At 53.6% G+C, this 18,367-nt stretch overlaps 9 protein-coding genes across 9 annotated transcripts; 3 read left to right on the forward strand and 6 right to left on the reverse strand.

Annotated features, from left to right (window-relative positions):
* Positions 1 to 68: 68 nt before the first annotated feature.
* Positions 69 to 1,364, reverse strand: CONPUDRAFT_51311 (ketol-acid reductoisomerase; the record flags this gene model as incomplete). The annotated part of the gene is made up of 5 exons (XM_007767160.1): positions 69 to 112; positions 166 to 392; positions 445 to 565; positions 618 to 1,053; positions 1,113 to 1,364. The coding sequence occupies 5 exons, from the start codon at positions 1,362 to 1,364 to the stop codon at positions 69 to 71; spliced, it is 1,080 nt and encodes a 359-aa protein (XP_007765350.1).
* Positions 1,365 to 2,066: 702 nt separating this feature from the next.
* CONPUDRAFT_151231 (Trimethyllysine dioxygenase) lies at positions 2,067 to 3,921 on the forward strand (the record flags this gene model as incomplete). The annotated part of the gene is made up of 11 exons (XM_007767774.1): positions 2,067 to 2,072; positions 2,107 to 2,297; positions 2,352 to 2,436; positions 2,484 to 2,544; positions 2,599 to 2,701; positions 2,750 to 2,855; positions 2,909 to 3,005; positions 3,061 to 3,155; positions 3,212 to 3,528; positions 3,590 to 3,675; positions 3,731 to 3,921. 11 exons carry the CDS (start codon positions 2,067 to 2,069, stop codon positions 3,919 to 3,921), a joined length of 1,338 nt encoding a protein of 445 aa, XP_007765964.1.
* A 286-nt stretch (positions 3,922 to 4,207) lies between these two features.
* Positions 4,208 to 6,534, reverse strand: CONPUDRAFT_119840 (homoaconitase). The gene is made up of 2 exons (XM_007767775.1): positions 6,270 to 6,534; positions 4,208 to 6,210 (listed from the first exon to the last, which is right to left on the reverse strand). Exons 1-2 carry the CDS (start codon positions 6,497 to 6,499, stop codon positions 4,284 to 4,286), a joined length of 2,157 nt encoding a protein of 718 aa, XP_007765965.1. The 5' UTR covers positions 6,500 to 6,534; the 3' UTR covers positions 4,208 to 4,283.
* Positions 6,535 to 6,873: 339 nt separating this feature from the next.
* On the reverse strand, positions 6,874 to 7,603 carry CONPUDRAFT_50655 (uncharacterized protein; the record flags this gene model as incomplete). The annotated part of the gene is made up of 2 exons (XM_007767119.1): positions 6,874 to 7,165; positions 7,218 to 7,603. 2 exons carry the CDS (start codon positions 7,601 to 7,603, stop codon positions 6,874 to 6,876), a joined length of 678 nt encoding a protein of 225 aa, XP_007765309.1.
* Positions 7,604 to 7,808: 205 nt separating this feature from the next.
* Positions 7,809 to 9,147, forward strand: CONPUDRAFT_88490 (DUF1295-domain-containing protein; the record flags this gene model as incomplete). The annotated part of the gene is made up of 6 exons (XM_007767776.1): positions 7,809 to 8,096; positions 8,152 to 8,168; positions 8,220 to 8,258; positions 8,308 to 8,359; positions 8,470 to 8,772; positions 8,836 to 9,147. The coding sequence occupies 6 exons, from the start codon at positions 7,809 to 7,811 to the stop codon at positions 9,145 to 9,147; spliced, it is 1,011 nt and encodes a 336-aa protein (XP_007765966.1).
* A 1,007-nt stretch (positions 9,148 to 10,154) lies between these two features.
* CONPUDRAFT_88491 (ras-like protein) lies at positions 10,155 to 11,156 on the forward strand (the record flags this gene model as incomplete). The annotated part of the gene is made up of 7 exons (XM_007767777.1): positions 10,155 to 10,163; positions 10,229 to 10,274; positions 10,328 to 10,402; positions 10,467 to 10,548; positions 10,604 to 10,797; positions 10,855 to 10,973; positions 11,031 to 11,156. 7 exons carry the CDS (start codon positions 10,155 to 10,157, stop codon positions 11,154 to 11,156), a joined length of 651 nt encoding a protein of 216 aa, XP_007765967.1.
* A 292-nt stretch (positions 11,157 to 11,448) lies between these two features.
* On the reverse strand, positions 11,449 to 12,437 carry CONPUDRAFT_51577 (complex I intermediate-associated protein CIA30; the record flags this gene model as incomplete). Its single annotated transcript, XM_007767173.1, has 4 exons — positions 11,449 to 11,730; positions 11,787 to 11,987; positions 12,043 to 12,314; positions 12,368 to 12,437. The coding sequence occupies 4 exons, from the start codon at positions 12,435 to 12,437 to the stop codon at positions 11,449 to 11,451; spliced, it is 825 nt and encodes a 274-aa protein (XP_007765363.1).
* Positions 12,438 to 14,177: 1,740 nt separating this feature from the next.
* Positions 14,178 to 15,030, reverse strand: CONPUDRAFT_29572 (uncharacterized protein; the record flags this gene model as incomplete). The annotated part of the gene is made up of 5 exons (XM_007767036.1): positions 14,178 to 14,242; positions 14,275 to 14,403; positions 14,455 to 14,647; positions 14,703 to 14,806; positions 14,859 to 15,030. Coding segments are annotated over 5 exons (663 nt in total), but the record flags the coding sequence as incomplete, so codon positions are not given.
* Positions 15,031 to 15,839: 809 nt separating this feature from the next.
* On the reverse strand, positions 15,840 to 18,338 carry CONPUDRAFT_151238 (DNA polymerase eta; the record flags this gene model as incomplete). Its single annotated transcript, XM_007767778.1, has 12 exons — positions 15,840 to 16,423; positions 16,475 to 16,663; positions 16,716 to 16,735; positions 16,788 to 16,842; positions 16,894 to 16,907; positions 16,961 to 17,034; positions 17,088 to 17,144; positions 17,207 to 17,239; positions 17,292 to 17,321; positions 17,375 to 17,700; positions 17,760 to 17,838; positions 17,928 to 18,338. 12 exons carry the CDS (start codon positions 18,336 to 18,338, stop codon positions 15,840 to 15,842), a joined length of 1,872 nt encoding a protein of 623 aa, XP_007765968.1.
* Between the last annotated feature and the right edge of the window lie 29 nt (positions 18,339 to 18,367).

Consider the following 18,367-nt stretch of genomic DNA (forward strand, 5'->3'; position numbering starts at 1 on the left):
GCGGTCTATTAGTTGCACGGTGTGCTTTTGAGGAACCATGAATCCGTCAAAACGTCAATACAACCCTTTTACTCGGGCTTGTAGTCCGGGCGGAGGGAACGGACAACCTTGCCTGGACAACAATGAGCAAAACACGTGCAAGAATCAATTCAAAAGTCAACGAACCAGCTCTCCAGATCTCCTGGTCATCGATCTCCTTGAGCTCCTTGGCAAGGTCCTCGCGGTACGTCGAGCGGCCGTTGTACTCGAGGGACTTGCGGGTCTCAGTACCGTCACGAACGCTCTTGTAGAGTGCCTCAAAGACAGGAAGGTTGGTCTTCTCGAAGACAGGCGCCCAGTCAAGAGCACCACGGCGAGCAGTGGTTGAGCAAGCGTTGTACATGTAGTCCATACTAGCATGGCACATCAGACGGATTCTGAATACCGAATATTGATTTTACTCACCCCTTCTGGCCAATGAGAGGGTAGAGAGACTGGGTAGCCTCTTCAACGGTCTCGTTGAAGGCCTCAGACGGGGAGTGGCCGTTAGCACGGAGGACCTTGTACTGAGCGCAGAACAGACCCTCTGCAAGCGTAATCAGACAAAGCAAGAACAAATGGATGGCTGCAACACTTACGGATGGCACCCATCAAGACACCACGTTCACCGTACAGGTCGGAGTAGACCTCCTTCTCGAAGGTGGTATCGTACATGTAACCAGAACCTACGGCGACACCGAGAGCAACGGCCTTTTCCTTGGCCTTGCCGGTGACATCCTGGAAGACGGCAACGCTAGAGTTGATGCCACGACCTTCCTTGAAGAGAGTGCGGACGGTGCGGCCTGAGCCCTTGGGAGCGACAAGGATGACATCGACGTCCTTGGGAGGAATGACCTTGGTGTCCTCCTTGTAGACGACGGAGAAACCGTGAGAGAAGTAGAGGGTCTTGCCCTTGGTGATGAGAGGCTCGATGGTGGGCCAGGTGGAGGACTGGGCAGCATCAGAGAGAAGGTTCATGATGATGGTACCACGGTTAATGGCCTCCTCGATAGGGAAGAGGGTCTCTCCTGGGACCTGAAATGCAAGAACAGTCAGAAAAAAAACGTGGTTTGGACGCTGTGCATGCTACATACCCAACCGTCTTCGATGGCCTGGCTCCAACTCTCGCCACCCTTGCGGACACCGACAATGACATTCATACCGTTGTCACGGGCGTTAAGGCCCTGACCGTGGCCTTGAGAGCCATAACCAATGAGGGCAAGAGTGTCGTTCTTGAAGTAGTCCTGGAGCTTGGCGAGAGGCCAGTCGGCGCGTTCGTAGACAACTTCCTCGGTGCCTGCAAAGTTGAGGGTCTTGACACCGCGGGTGGCCTGTAAAATTTGCATGTGTTGGCATTTGCCGCGTGAAAAAACAAGAAGCGGGGCGTACGTTTGGTACCTGACGCGAAGCAGTGGGGGCAGCGCGAGCAAGGAGAGAGTAGGACGCGGCGGCGGGCCTGGCAGCGACGACGGCAGCAGCACGGGGCGCGGCACGACGAGAGGCGGCACGGAGAGCAGAGGCAGAGCGAGCGAAGGAGGCCATTGGAGTGGAGGAGATGGAAGAAGGGGTGGAGAAATGCTGGCACTTTTTCAACACTTTTAATAAGTCTTTTTCGCGTTCCACCCAGGGTCGAGTCACGTTTATCAATTTGTCGGCCGACCTCCAACACATTTCCCCGACTAAGGCCGTCCTCCCATCAACATATTCAGTCCCTGGCAGCCTGCATGTTCGCTAAATAGCTTTGATGCGAGTGTAACATGAATTTTATCGTTTTACACGTGTAACGTTCTCACTATGAAACATGCTTGTCGAGCGTCCAATGAGCCATTGACGATGTCTAACCCAACTCAGGCTGTATAATTGCAAGCGAATGAGCATATGTGAACATCACCGACCCCGACGGGGAACCGTCGATTAACCATATCATCTCCGTTCCGACGCTCATTCATTCGACATGCTCAGGACAAGTATCAGATCTCTTGCCAGAAGACTTCCAACGACGAGCAGAGCACAGGCTTCAGTCAGTCAATCTCTCGGCTTACTCCACTATGCACGTTGAATGAACTTTGATTTGCCAACTCTCATCAGCCAATTGCCCCTGCGCGCAGATTCATCTGCACTGGTAACAGAAAGTTGGCCACCGCTGCAACACAGTCAGTCATACCCTCGAACGAACTTGGCTATGCTCAGCAGAATGACAAGAAAGACGACTTTCCAACCGCCAACATTGACGATCGCAAAGTATCCCTGATGTGGGAGCCTCACAATTGGTCACGTTTGTACGTCCTCAATATCCGCCTATCCAACCCATTCTGACGCGATTGATGGTCCAGTCACCACGTCTGGCTTCGTGATCACTGCCGTTGTCCAGACTGCTTTCACCCGATCACCAAGCAGCGTCTGGTCAACACATTCGACGTACGCCCTGCTTTATGTCCAGTCATGCCCGACTGACGATGTTCTAGATTCCCCCTGACATCAAACCAATCAACGTCCGTTCCACTGCTGAGGGCCTTGAAGTAACATGTGCGTAGGTCGTTTGGCTTGCTAACTCTTGCATATCTGGCTCACACGACATAGGGCCTGCAACGGCGACCGAGACACATTCGTCTTTCTACCCATGGTTCTGGCTCCAAGAAAACACCTATGACCCTTCTCCTCGTAACTCACGGAACACGGACGAGTCTGTATTGCCCACATGTTAAAGGTATGCTTGACTCACAGACATTAGACGCGTTCTTTGGGGCTCTCGGATCGCAAACTCGCCTCCGACCGTCACCCACCAAGATGTGATGGGCAGCAGCGACCATGGTTTGTACAAGTACCTCAGTAACGTTGTTCGTTCGCTCCATTTGCCCCAGAGTCCCCCACCTTCTCACGTCCCTCCTAGGACAAGTTCGGCTTCTGCCTAGTGACCGGTGTGCCCGCAACACCAGAAGCCACGGAACAGCTCTCCGAGCGTATAGGATTCATCCGAGAAACACAATGTCATTCATCTTTACCTACATCTCCCAGCTGACCGAGGTTGACATATGATGCCAGATGGCAAGTTCTGGGAATTTACTGCCGACCTATCGAAAGGCGACACCGCCTATACGACAATGGCCCTCGGCGCTCACACTGATAACACCTACTTTGTAAGATACCATCGTTTTGGTGTGCACCATCTCCAGATGACTTGACGATGCAACAGACCGATCCATGCGGCCTTCAACTCTTCCACCTTCTTTCCCACACGGAAGGTACGGGTGGGGCCACACTGCTTGTTGACGGCTTCTACGTCGCCTCCATCCTCAAGGAGCTCCACCCCAACCTCTACGCGCTCCTCGCACGTGTGCCCGTACCCGCGCACGCTGCGGGCGAGCCGAGCGCACTTTACCGTCCGAGCCCGCCGACAGGTTATCCAACGCTCAGGCTTGACGCTGTTTCGGATGAGCTTGTGCAAGTGCGATGGAACAACGACGATAGGAGCGTCATGAGCCACCTTGACCCTTCGCTTGTCGAGGACTGGTGAGTTGTCATTGGCCTCGGCCACCTCCGTAGCGAGCTTTCTCGCTGACTACGCCCTCAGGTACAAGGCCATTCGTATGTGGAACAAGCTTTTGACGAGCCAGGACTCCGAGTACTGGATCCAGCTTACCCCTGGCACTGTCCTTAGTACGTCGAGCGCGTCTTTATAACCTTTTGCTGAGTATCTCATTGCTCTGTCCAGCGGTCGACAACCATCGTGTACTTCATGGGCGCTCCGCTTTCGACGGCAAGCGCAGAGTCTGCGGCGCTTATATCGGCGTCGACGAGTATCGTTCCAAGCTTGCAGTACTCCAGGAAAAGTTCAGCTCGGGCTCGAGATTGACCTCACATGAGCCTAGCGTGGGACGCAGCGTATGGAGCCCTTCCTTGTGAAGTGCTGAGCATTTGGACAGACTCTAGTTATATCTTTGACTGCCACGAATTACCATGACTTTACTGACGTACACATCGTAATGATGTGCTGTACTAAAAGACAATTCATGTACAGTAGCATTGCTTGACAGTCTGCAATCAATCCACCCTCACACTAATAGAAGCGGGTCTGAACCCGCTCGTTTACACAGTCTGGTCACGAAGCTTGTGCAGAGCCTTGCCGGGGGACTTGAATCCCTTTGACTTAATATCACAATCCAGCTCATTGACAGGAAGTCAAAAAGGCTCTGATTCTGCTTGTTTTGTGCAACAAATCATAAGCTGGTAGAGCAAAGTATACAATGATAAATCTAAAACGCAATCTACGCCTCCGCCTGTATGGACTTGAGGACATATCCCTCGAGTCCCCCGCACACCCAGAGCTCCTGCACGCTAGCACCAACGGGGCGTACCCTATAACTCTTCACGTCGCCCTGCAGGCTCGTCACCACAACCTGCCCATCCACCATCCCAATGCTTATCTTGTGACCCTTGTCCACAGTCAACTCGCTCTCCTTCCCGCCAGCTCCGCGACTGCCGCCCTTTGCATACGCGTCAGTCAGGTCCGCGACGAGCTCCGGGCACTCGAGGCACACCAGACCGTTGTTAATCGCGTTCCGCTTGAAAATGTCCCCAAACGAGCCCGCAATGACCACAGGGATGCCCGCCGCCTTCAGCGCGGTCGCGGCCTGCTCACGCGAAGACCCTGTGCCAAAGTTGTAGCCCGACACAAGAACGACGCCCTGTTCCGCGCGGAGGCCCGCGACGTGCGCCGCGAAAGCGGGGTCGTAGTTCTCCATCACGACCTCCGCCTGGCGCTCGAGCGTGATGTCGTCCTGGTACGTGTACTTGCCCGGGTAGAGCGCGTCCGTATTCAGGTTGTCCTGCGGCGCAAATAGCATGCGCCCAGCAAAGGCCGCCGGGAAGCCGGGGTAGAGCGGCTCCTCGGCCACCTGGGTGGGGACGGCTTGAGCCGCCGATTCGTCTGTCGCGATCGAGAACGTCGGGGCACGAGCGGGGGGCAGCGCCTCGGGTTCGAGCGAGGCGGGTCCGCAGATGTATCCGTTGGCAGCGCTGGCAGCGACGACGGCCGGGCTGGCGAGATAGGCCAGAGCCTTGGGGTGGCCCATTCTACCCTTGTAGTTGCGGTTCGTCGCACTTATGCCGGTTTCGCCTTCCTCCAAAAGACCGGTACCAAGACCGATGCAGGGGCCACAGCCAGCTGGGAGGGGCTTAGCACCGGCAGCAATGAGAGTACCCCAGTGTCCAAGCGCCTCAGCCTCTTGCTGAACAGCAGAGCTCGCGGCAGCAACATAGAACTCGACACCGGGCGCAACCTTTTTACCCTTGATGACCTCCGCTGCAGCTGCAATGTCGGACACACGCGAATTGGTGCAACTGACGAGGTATGCCTTCTGGATTGCTATACGCCTCTCTTCCAGCGTTGGCAGAGGCGTGGAAACCTTGACACTGTTAGGGCCGGAAACGTGAGGGACGAGAGTCGAGAGATCAAAGACAAGATGGGACGAGTATTCAGCATCGGCATCAGACGTCAAGTTCGTCGCTTTGAGAGCGTCCAAACGGCGTCGGTTAATGCGAGGATGCTCGGGTGCCGGAGGCAGCGATGATGAGGGCGAAGCAAAAGTTCTGAATTCAAGCTTCTTGAGTGTCTTCTCATACCAGTCCAAAGTAGTGTTATCGACGGGGAAGACTCCGACAAGAGCGCCCCACTCCGTAGTCATGTTCGCGATGGTCAACCGGTCATCCACCGCCAAACCCGAGACACCATCGCCAGTGAACTCAATGGCAGCGTTTAAGACCTCATCCTGATTGAACGAACCGCAGAGAGCGACGATGATATCCTTGCCCGTGACACCTGGTGCGAGCTTCCCGCGGAGCTCGACCTTGACCATACGGGGGACCTGCCACCAGGTCTTGCCCGTCGCCCATAGGGCGGCAGCATCCGTACGGACGATGGGTGTACCAACGCAGCCGACACCACCGTACATGTTGCTGTGACTGTCGCTGGCGACAGTAAGGGTATGGGGGAAGGCATACCCCTCTTCCACGAGAACCTGATGTCCAATACCACGGCCAGCGGGGTAGAAGTCGACGCCGTGCTGTCTTGCGAACGCCTCGATGTTGGCGTACTTTGACAGGTTTTTGTCAGACTTATTTTGCACGTCATGGTCGAGCGTGAACACGGTCTGTTTCGGGTTCGAGATACGCGTTGCTCCTATGGACTTGAATCTAGTGACAGACGAATGTAAGTAATGGCAAGGGGATACAGCAAACAAACTGAAGCACACTTTGAGATGACAGGACCGGTGTTGTCGTGTGTCATGACATGTTCTGGACGTATCATGACATAGTCCCCTGCCTTGACTACCTTTCCATCGGGGAGACCGACCGCGTACTTTTGTACGACTTTTTCGATGACCGTTTGTGGTCTTCGAGAGCCATTTGGTGCGACAGTAGCAAGAAACCGAGCTAAGTTGAGCCTGCCCGTGGCCTGGGCGAGGCGTGGACGAGGGAGCATGGCGAAGATGTCCAAGTCGACGTTCGAAGGACTCAGGAGACGGACGAGGAGAAGCTTTATAACTCGCGTATGGCAAATCCCAGGAACATGACAGGTTCGCTTTACCCGCACATGGTCACTCTAAACATCCTTAAGATAGCCAACAAAGAATAGTAATATTACATGCTAAGTACACCATCATTCACGCCAAAGGTCCCATCAAGCACTCGCAATCCCAACTGCGACCGCTGCCGCTGCTGCTACAGGCGCCGTCGCTGGTGACTCGACCACCTTTTCCGATGCCGTGGCCAGGTTCATTTTGGCGACCTTGGGCGCTTCGTCGGGAGAGCTTGACGAGTGGCCTAGCTTAGCTTTCTTCTTCTTCTTCAGAAGGCCTATGCGATACGGATAAATAACATAGGTGGACAGAAATAGCGTATGGACGAACCTGCTGTGACGGCGGACCTGACATTGTCCACTAGCTCCTGACTCTGCTCGAGATACTCGGTGTCGTCGAAGCGATGCTTCCTCCCGGCTACTGGCTCAGAGTCTCCTAGCTTTGATGATGAAGCTTCGCCAGCATTGGGCATGATACCGAGCTTTCTCTCGAGAGCCTCGAGCTTGGCTTTCTGGGCCTCGGCGGCGGCCTTTTTGCGCGCGGGCTCATTTTCAAGATACTCGGCAAGCCTAAAGTACTACTATTAGTATCACATATAAGATGTACAACATCAGGACATACTTCTTAGCTTCCTTGATGGTGCTAAGACGGCGACCACTGAGGTCACGGCAGGAGTCGTTGTTACTGGTCTTCTGGCTGCTCATGCGGCCACCAGCGGCACGAAGCTGGGAGCCAAAACCACCCTTGCCACCATGGAGGCGGGGAGTAATTCTGAGAGTGACGAGCGAGGACGCGTCCTCATCTCGAGGATGCAAAGCAGAGAGTGGGGTCGAGGAGTCGGGGATGGCACCCGAGTGCGGGGAGATGAGAAGGTCATCGCAGGTTGGTAAATCGTCGTATTTGTCGTTTAAAAGGGTGTATAAATCTTCAAAACGCGTCTCGGAGGGAACAGAGAGGGAGAGGGTGGGGAAGGGAGGAAAAGTCGAGAAGAGGATGGTCGTCGACATCGTGGTCAGTGCAAGTGAGCAGACTGCTGACATAACCCTTGAAAGGGGGCTGCCCTATTTGAATCAAGCAGGCTAGGGTTAGGGTCAGTGAGCAGCCTGCCGACGGGTTGCAACGACGTCACACGATCCGAAGCACAGGGGAAGTTGATCGACGACGGGTCACTTTATAAACCTCTTAAATCTCTCTTCGACCTCGACCAACACCATGGCGAGTCTGCAATTACTAGAGCAAGCAGCACCCACTCTCGTATGGCCAGTCAAATTCTGCTTGGCCATTACGACCACCCTATATCTCTTGTCTCTCATCACAGGCAACGTCTCTCAAGCGGACAGAGTCTGGACGTTCCTCCCGACCGTCTATGCTGTCTACTATGCTCTCATTCCACTTTGGCCAAACTCTGCTCTCGCTCTCTTTCCGTATACGCCATCCAACGCACCTTACTTTGTTGCTAGCACTTTCAGCCCAAGGGCGGTCATGATGGCCACTTTAATTGTCAGCGCTATTTTAACGTGCCAGTCTCCTTCTAATATCAATACTGTTGCCGCAGGTACTTTGGATGTACCGGTAATAAGCATTCGTTGATTTACATTTACACGTGTACTAATAGCATTGTAGCTTGAGTTACAACACCTGGAGGCGTGGTCTGTTCAGCCTGTAGGTTACACAGCTGCTCGCCCGAATAGTCGCTCATTGCTCCGTACAGGAAAGACGAGGACTATCGCTGGGAGCTCTTGCGCCAGCAGATTCCCAACAAGGTGTTGTGGCACATCTTCAACCTTGGTTTCATCGGTCTGTGCTTCCATCTGTTCCTCTGCAAGACCAACAGCCAACATGACGACTACCTCTTATCACAGCAATCATCCAGAACATCATCCTGTTTATTCTCCCACTACCCACTCACATGGCTGTCCATCAGCCCCACAGCCCGCTCAGTACCTCGGACTACGTTCTTTGTGCCCTCGCTCTTTTGACCAACGTAGTCCAGTTCACAGCGGATAACCAGCAGTGGTCCTATCAGAATTACAAGCACTCCGGCGTTCTTAACGCCAATGAATGGCCCGGTGCACGTATCCAATGGACCAAACAAGACGCTGAACGCGGCTTCGTCACACGCGGGCTGTGGGCTTGGTCGAGGCACCCCAACTTTCTGTGTGAACAAACCTTTTGGGTGAGCTGTGTACTTGCCTCGACTCCTGACCAGCGCTGACATGTGCTCCTCACCGTGTACTAGATTCTCATCAACCTTTTTCCCATCCTATCTCCTGCGTCCCCGCATCTCACAGCCCCTCCCCACAAGATCACCGACCTGACCCCCCTTCTTCCATCTCTGGTGATCACGTCGCTGTTCTACTCGAGCACACTCTTCAGCGAGTCGGTATCCCGAGGAAAGTACACAGCGGCATATCCTGCATACCAAGAGCGCGTTGCCATGTTCATCCCTCTCTTCACGCCCGTATGGGGGCTGTGGCTGTCCATCCGAGGGAAGAAAGAAGCAACGGATAGGCTGGTGTACGGTGCCGGTGACCACAAGAAGACGGAGTAGGAAGTGCTAGTGATCCTCGGGCCTCTTGGCCCTGCGCGTGCAACGCGAAGAACGATGCGGACCGTGACCCGACATGAACCTATAGTGTACTCTAGGCAATTCTTAGTCAATAATCAACATTGATAGCATCCATGGCGCCCCGTTGCCTTCGGTCACGGCCGATGTACTTTGGTGTAGAGTTGCATAGCAAGTTGGCCGGCATAACTCAAGTCCCCAGGCTATTGACAATTATATCGGACAGACTGTATTTACCACGGACATTTGCAGTATTGTGCCCGTCATCAAGCTGGATATTGCGAAGCGAGTCGACTCGAGCGAGGCGTGGCACATCTTTGGTGTGCCATGCACACTCACGATTGGCTCTGGGCAATCTGGGGAAATGAAGACAAATGTTGACATCCGAAGTGAGCGTGGTCGCAATCAAGCTCAAGGCTGAGCTCACCGCGTGTGGATATGTGCTGGAATAGAATGCAGGTGCCAAATTAGATATAAGCGTCTATCAGTTGTCCAAAATACAGGAACGGGGAACATGATGTGTTCATACTGGAAGTGGACGTACCTGTGCCGATTAGACAGATCCGGGGTGCGGCAGAGAAAGTGAGTTGATTGATGCGGGCGAAGTAGTTGGCCGTGGCATACACTCATGCTCATTTGGCTACAGCATAACCATGACTATTATGGAGGAGTCTTGAAGTAAGCCGCACAAGATGCAAGAGGTGAATTATTGTGGAATAGGCTGGCCAGGAGTGAGCTGTGTGAGAGAGGATATGTCGATGGATGACAAGATATGGTTTGCCATTGAGCGCTAGCCACATCACATAGTACAGCAACCGATCTAGTTTGGGATAAATGTGGAATTACGTGTAATAATATTAATACAAAATCCCTCGTGGCCCCCGCTTGTGCCATTTTGCTGTCACGTCCACCCGCCCTTCTTTCTCCTGCTCACCTCGCCTTCCTCTTCCGCTGCTCCTTCTTGTACAACAGCCACCTCCCCTCATCACACAATGTCCAGGGTATGAATCACTCTGCTGCACCCACAAACATACACATTCATACTGACACATCACATCTCTGACAGGCTCAGTTCTTGCGCGAGTACAAGCTAGTCGTCGTCGGCGGAGGAGGTCCGTCTTCCCATCTTCTCCCCATTCTTCACCTTCTCATCCCGCATTTGCAGGCGTCGGCAAGTCGGCCCTCACCATCCAGTTCATCCAGAGTCACTTCGTCGACGAGTACGATCCCACCATCGAAGGTCCGCTCTTTCCCGCCGCTCCACCCCATCCATCACCTCTTTCGGCTAATTTTTAATCCATCAGACTCGTACCGCAAGCAGTGCGTCATCGACGAGGAGGTCGCCCTGCTCGATGTCCTCGACACCGCAGGTCAGGAGGAGTATGGGTACGTCCGCGCATTTCGCACTCGCCCGGTGGCTCTCTTATGCTGTACTTTCCAGAGCCATGCGTGAGCAGTACATGCGCACCGGCGAGGGCTTCCTTCTCGTCTACTCCATCACGTCGCGCAACTCGTTCGAGGAAATCAGCATCTTCCACCAGCAGATTCTCCGTGTCAAGGACCAGGACTCCTTTCCCGTCATCGTCGTTGCCAACAAGTGCGATCTCGAGTACGAGCGCCAAGTGGGCATGAACGGTCCGTGTCTACTATCCAAAGTGATGTCACAGCATTGACTTTTGGTTTGACCGACAGAGGGCCGTGACCTTGCAAAGCACTTTGGCTGCAAGTTCATTGAGACTTCTGCCAAACAGCGCATTAACGTCGACGAGGCTTTCAGCAACCTCGTCCGTGAGATCAGGAAATACAACAAGGTTCGTCCTCTTGACAGTCTTTGCTACTTGAGGCACTCATAACGTTTCTTCTTCCAGGAGCAGCAAACCGGTCGCCCCATGATGTCATCCACACCCGGAGCACCTGGTGGTTCGTTCGGTAATGGCAACCAGGGCGGCGAGGGAGAACATGGTGGCTGCTGCAGTGGATGCGTTGTCGTTTGAGCGCTTTTTTAGATTCGTTATTCGTTATTTTTGCTTTTCCTTACTCGCCTCTTCCGTCCCGCTGACCTGGAACAAGATGTTGTCTTAGCATACTTGGTTACACCCCTTTCCCTCTTTCCCTGTCGCCTCTTGGTACCTTAATGAGTGGAGAACATAGTTTTTTATGAGGATTATCAAATTGTACATATATATTCTGGCCCCGGGCCAGGTCTTCCTGCCCCTGCTGTGTGCGATGAGCGAAGTATGCATCGTGAGGTCAAAAAGGATGAAGCGTGCTCCATCCCTGGTCATTTCACACTGAACTCCTGTGGAAGTTCTGCACGTCCTTTTCCACTACGGACTGGTGAGTTACAGGCGTACATGATGACGTAGTAGCAAACATACACGGAGGTTTTGTCACGTCCTCCTCGTTCACTGCGCGTACTGACGCGATGCCGAGGTCGTACGGCCCCGAGACGCCGCTGTTGCCTCCGAGGAGTGAGATGCCTATTGTGCGCACCCGCTCGCGCAGCATCTCAATCTGCTCGCTGACCATCTCGCCGGTGTTGGTGAGCACAAAGTTCTCGAGCGGTATCTACACGACAGACGCATGAGCATTCCACGGGAGTCCTCGAGGGAGCGAACACGCACAAAGATGTCCTCCCAGCCGCCGTCGTTCCGCTGGAAATACAGTCGGTGCTGCCACAGATCCGTGGTGATAGGACCGTCCGTCTGAAGGTTGACAAAGTACGAATTGCGCGTCCGTGGGCTCCCTCCTAGCCGCATACGCAGTGCCAGATACTTGTGATTCGACACATCGTCCGTCAGCTCCCCAAACAGCGTCGGGCGTGGCTAGCGGAATGAGAATCAGCAATGCTAATGTATATAGACCAGGGATACAACGCACCTTTGACCGGAACCCAGCATATCCCCCTCTTATCCTGCCCTGCAGCTGCGGCTTCACCGTCAAGTTCATCTCGCCCCAGAAGCGCATCGTCAGCGGGCTCCCGCTCCCCGCGTTTCTCTCCGCGTCTTCGTCGGCATCGAGGCGAACGGACGAAGTCCCCCCAATGTCGGCGTCGCATCCACTCGCAAAGTGTGAGATATCTTCGCGGTTCTGGAGGGACAACAACGTCATAGGGGCATGGTTGGGCATATTCGCGCCCTCCATGCGCAGGACTGGACGAGGCGAGGTTAGCCAGGAGGTCTGTTATGAGTAGCTGCCAGCTCACTTTTGACGCTGTTGTCCCTGAGCAACTTCGTTGAACGCTGAAGATATATGCCAAAGTTTGACAGAGCCATGATAGTTGCTGTGTTCACGACCGCCGGAGGACCTATATAAGTAACAGTCAAGTGCAGGTCAGGAATGACTTCATTTGCCGATCGGCAGACCACGCGACACGAGCATCATCTTGTTTTGTCATCACTTTTCAGAGAAAAAGGGTATCAAGATTCATTCTGAAGGTACAAGCAAAAGTTTCCAATTGCAAAAAGGATTTAAAAAGTCAATAATCAGCGAACGACAGCTACTTCAATACATGTACATATTCAATGCAATTATAAGGACGTGTCCAACTCCATCGCAATCACCTTGTCCAAAGAAACGCGCGCAAAATGTCTATCTAGCTATGGAATAGCCTACTCGCCAGGAGAGTCCGCACCAGCACGAAGCGACGCATACGCTTGCATCGCGTTGGTGTCCTGGGGTAGCCTGGAGTCGGTCTCAGCGCTGTCCTGCGACCACATCGTCGTGGCGGTGGTCCGACGGCTCGCGTCCGCCCTCGTTGCGAAAGTCGACACGGAGGCAGTCTTGCTCTCGGCAGCGGGCGGAAGCGTGGGGAGGCGGCGCACGCTACCCGCGTTCGAGGAGCCTGTGCTCGAGTAGCTCGACTGTGAAGTGTACGATGCATTCGAGAGACGAGCAGACGTCGCCTCACGCATGACGTGCGAGTACGCCGACGTGAAGCTGTCACGGCTTTCCGGAACATGAGGGAGCGGACGGATGGCGGTGGCGGAGTGCAGAGGCGTGGTGATGGTGATTTCCTGTGCAGACCTGGGCACAGCAGACTTATCAGCCGTGGACTTGCCCTTCTTAATGGGAGCGAACGTGGTCGGTGCAGGGAGGTTCAGGGGGGTAGGCTTGCGTGAAGCCTTCCTGGCGCCACCCGGGACTGCGAGCTTCTTACCGGACGTGGACTGAGGAAGAATAGACTGCGGGATGACAGATTGAGGCATGGCAGCCGGGCTGAACTGTAGGGCAGTAGAAGAGCGAGGGGCCGGCGACGAAGGCGAAGCACCAAGATGGCCAGAGATAGGGAGCATGGGAACGCGAGAGGCAGTCTTACCAGATGGCTTGTGCGACATCTTGTTCTGCGATGATTCAGAAGGGGCTGGGGAAGCGGACCGCTCTTCCTGCACAATGCTTTGGTTGTCAACGGGCGAATCCTCGGTGATCTCAATGAGAGGAACGGTGTTGTCCGATGCCAGTTTTTCCTGGTGCTCCTTGTCCTCGGTACCGGATGCTTCAGCAATCTGGCGGCGAAGGGCGGATGTAAGACTTGAGGTCGGAATGGCCAGTTGAGAAGAGGGGCTGGCGCTCATAGCCGCAAGAGATGTGCTGTTTAGCGGTGAAACCGAAGGCACAGCAAGTTGGAAGGTGACACCCTCAGCTGTAACCTGTTCGGCCATCATTCCCTGGCGCTGCAGTTCAGCCGGAGCCACCATAGGCATGCCCACGGAGAATTGGGGCAGAGCACCGGTAGGCATAGCCGGAGTAGCATCGATTGACATCTTGCTTCGGGCGAAGCGGTAGGTCTTGCGCCTGTCATACTTGAGAAGCTCAGACTCAGAACCGACGCTAGAGCCCGACGAGCTAGATCTTGAATGACGAGACGAAGTGCTTGAAGACGAGCTACTGCGACGATGGTTCTCGTAAAGACGGTTCTCCTTGTTGAGAAGCTTAAGAGCTACGGGTGGACGTGAAGGGAGGCCAGACAGATCACTAGGCGCCTTTTCCTGATCGTCGAAGCTCTTCTCGGAAGGAGGCGCCTGAATGAATGGACTGAGCTCTCTGAAAGTGTTGCACAAAAGAGCCACATTGGCGAGACCTGTGTCCCGTATGAGCAAAAGAGAACAGGACCCGACAAGGATAAGAACTTGCCAAGCAGGAAACAGCAGATGTGGGCAAACACAGCCACGTTGAAAGGAACAGTGCTGGTCATTGAACGGATGGCGATGGCAAGGTGAGGCAATAACAACGCGGCGTACGCTACAACATCTTCATCAGCTGGAGTGGTTCAAGCAGCATCACAGGACTTACCTATCGGGTACCACAACAAAGTACTTGCAACAGCCCCAATGAAGCTCTGGTATTCCTCAATATCCTCGAGTGCACTACGGCGCGAGGAGCTCGTCTTGAAAAACCTGAGCCCGCCCTTGACACGAAGATTTCCACGGTGAACGAGGAAAATTGTGGAGTACAATACACCGGAGGCGACATCGCCCAGAATTAGCTATAATACCGCGATTAGCACAATAAGACCACGCCCATGCAAAATATATGCGCACCGGGAGAGCCTCGAGAACAAATGTATACTGGCTGAAACCATGGGTGACACCACAGATAGCTCCTGCTGGTCCATATATGGCATCGTTGCTAAAAGGTGCTATACCTGAACGCCATCATTCAGCTTGTGCTCGGCTATCACGAAAGGCTTCACGTACCTGCCACGATAGAGATGGCCCATCCCAGACTGATAACAACGCGACTGAGCCAGCGTGTTCTCGCAACGCCAAAAATGAGAGAGTTGCACGTGTGAAGTGCGATAGCGATCGTGAAGTAAGAGGTAGCCCATGTACCAATTTGCATGAATACGGCTTGCGTCCTGCACAAAGATCCTACAGGCAGACAAAAGATTGGTGTTCCATCTAATTTGGGTGATGAGATGAGGAGAGCATACCTTGAGAGATACCAAAGTCATTTGCCCAGTTGAACTCGATCAGACCAGCAAGACTAAGGAAGACGTTGCTTAGAACAAGACAGGCAGCATATATGCCAAGTTGAGTGCGGAAGAAGAGGCGCTCGAGTGATCTGTTGTCATTGGACTGTCCACGAGTATAAGGTTGTAGGAAAGCGCGTGCAACGCGGAACGACTTGTACAGGAACGCAAGCGTCGACAATAAGGCGAAGACGCCAATAATCTAGAAATTGTGTTGTGAGGAAAGGAGTGAAATCAGAGTGATGAACGAAAGACGTACATATACGCCTTTAGATTGGCTTGAGGTAAAGGGCGTGAATAGTTCGTTTGATGCCGACATTGTAACAAGCAGGAAAAGGGAGTAGTCGAAGGAAGATTATCAAAAAGACTGTACCAGACAGCAAGGAAGAACGAAGGTGAATGTGAGCGGCTCAGCCGAAAAGTCTACCTGACCAGAGGCAGCGTCTGAGGGAAGAAAGAAAAAGGAGGATGGAAGTCGGGGGGAAGAAGGAGCCTCCAAGGAGAGTAGGCGCCATGATGGAGTGGATATATGCACCAGTGCGGGTGATGCGACTAGCGTCCAAGTCAACTGTCACAACACAGGACAGCATCCAGCGCCGTTGCTAAGTCTCGGACTCGGTAACGAACCTGATACACATCACAGCCACAACCACAGCCCCGCACCTGTCGATCACCGAAATACGAAAATGTTATTCGCATCAACGTATCATCCTGCCTTGTTAAAGTACCGCGCTATGCCTTTGGAAGGCTCCCCTGCCTTCTTCCGCCTCTTGGTGTCCCGACCAGTTGACGACGGCTTTGACGGCTTTGGGGCGGGACCTGTCTGGTCTGTCTCGGGAGCGTTGGCCAAATCCTGTGCGAAATGAAAATCGTCATGCTCTGCACGGAGAGCGGCTACTGTCTCCGCTAAACCCTCCGCATCATGGCCCCTGATCTCCACGACATGAATCGGAAGTTCGATCCGCTTTTTACAGCGACTGCACACAAATGACGACGGCGACTGAGGGGATGAGCTAGAAGCACGACCCTGTATGGTATCGGATGGCTGATCATCCTCGGCATCTTCCCGGGATCGCTTCGTCGACTGCTGAAAGAAGCCGTCGATGTTCTTCTGCCCCACTTCTCCTCTTCCCAAGTTGGAAAACGACAGCTGCAACGCGCCAACATTCACATCCTTGGCATTCCCCGTCATCTCCTTCCATAACTTATTTCCCGCGCTTGCAACAATATCAACCGTCACTTCCTTCACAAAAGGGAAAGGCGCCTGCTTCGACCGCGACGCTTCATAGCCTGGCATCTCTCGTCTAGTTCCTCGTCTGCTTCAAACACTTAACCACTCACCTTTGCGAAGATGAAGCGCTATCGTCTTTGGCCATAGCGATGGCATCGTCTCTCGCGCTTCGTTCAGCCGCAGTGTTAGCTCTGCTGCCAGCACCCGGATCCACTGTGGACCCTCGCTGGACTTGGTTATTGGCTTGGGGAGATTCTTGGACGCCAGCATGCTCTTGAAATATGCCGTTTTCTCTTTGACTGGTAACATCTCAGTTCATGTCCACGAGACACGCCATCATATGATGCATACCTTCTGATCGGTCAATACCACTAGCATTGTGTATGCTGAGAAGACGACCAATGCAGCGATGGGATCACGTACCGGACAAGTTCATACACCCACAACGACTCTTCGCCAAACTTGCTCTGCATCTCATCTGGAACCACCTGAGCTTTATGTCATAACAACTCCAAGGCCTTCGACGCACCGAGAGAGACCGTACTAAATTTTCATCAGACACACAAACCACGCAGGAAATCAATAACATGGCGCACAGAATATCACCAACCGAGGACACATCATACTCGTCGGCAAAAGCTTTGCCTAGCTTACCGCCAAGGAACCGTATCTGCAAAGCATCAACACAACTGCGCGTATAACAAGATGTAACTCGGACCATACTTTCTGGAATGCCATCGGTCGAAGGTAATTCGGTATTGCGTCATTGCGCAGAATGCTCTACGGCGACCCAGTATGAGCCTATCCAGCACACCATAGACGGGCAAGACCGAATGCATTACCTGGCCGTTCGGTTTCCGTACGGAGGCGCTAAGCTTGCTAGAGACTCAGCATTTTTGCTCGGTATAACAAACCAAATACACCAACCTTAGCAAGCGCCTTATTCCTCGCCAGTCCCTGCGTTCGTAAGCTCAGGAAAGGCAGGTTTATCAATGCAAGAGAAATCTCACCGCCGACGTCGAGTATCCGAGGGTATCAAGCACCTGCTTGCGCATCTTCGTCATAAACTCTGCTGCTATACATAATGCTACGTCATGCCAGGTCGGCGGAAACTCGCTCTCGTCCTTGGGCGAATCGTCGCCATCGTCGCTTGGCAATATGGGGATCAGGTGCACTTTGTCAGCCCAGTCGAGTTCGAGTGGGGGAGATGGCAGTGGCGTGTCGGCTCCCTGCGGTGCATTTGGGGGTATATTCGCGAGGTATGGGTATCTTTCAAGAATAGTGTCTCGAACAGGCTGAGTCAAGTCGATGAACGCCTCATCTATCGATGCTTTCTCTGGATAGGGGTTTCGTTGTGAATGAGTGAATGTCCCTCTAACCAAACATATGCCTCACCAATCTCGCCATTAGGTAGCATCTCTTTAAATACATTCATAATCTTAGCGCTTTCTCGTCGGTACAGATCAAGCGAGACCTTGACATCAGTCATGTATTGTAAGAATGAACGCCGAGGACTGCAATGCGAAACAAGGTTGTATGAAACGGTACAGATAACCTACTCACCTTGTGTGTTCGCGTATCTATATCATCCCAATAACCCGGCTCCTTCTCTCCCTCCTTGTATGTCGCGACGTGGACGGAGACGAGGTCAGGACACTTCTTTTTGGCGTCCTTGATCTTGTCCATGCGGGATATGCCATACTTGCGCGCGGGATAGCTGACGGCAATGAGGGACTCCCACTGTTGGACGACCAACGGCGCGTCTTCGCTCAAGTTGAGCCGTACGCGTTCGCATGCGGCGTAGAACGCGTCGCTGTCGCAGAGGCCGACCACGCGGAGTGGATCGCGTACGCCGAGGTTGTGCGAGTGAAGATGTCTGTAGGTGATGACAGGCCGCAAATCCGCGTAGTCCTCGTCCATGGCCTTTTCTTTGCCCTTCCAGATTGATGACTTGGTGGGTGACGCGAGAGACATTGTGGTCGGGGAGAAAGAGGCAAGCGAGG

This window comes from Coniophora puteana (assembly GCF_000271625.1).
Source record: "Coniophora puteana RWD-64-598 SS2 unplaced genomic scaffold CONPUscaffold_3, whole genome shotgun sequence".
In the NCBI taxonomy this organism is placed as follows: domain Eukaryota; kingdom Fungi; phylum Basidiomycota; class Agaricomycetes; order Boletales; family Coniophoraceae; genus Coniophora; species Coniophora puteana.

Coding starts and splice junctions, on each gene's coding strand:
- CONPUDRAFT_119840 (XM_007767775.1), bottom strand. CDS start 6,499: ATGCTCCCTCGTCCACGCCTCGCCCAGGCCACGGGCAGGCTCAACTTA. Junction 6,211..6,269: donor ACCGGTCCTGTCATCTCAAA/GTGTGCTTCAGT, acceptor GTCTGTCACTAG/ATTCAAGTCCATAGGAGCAA.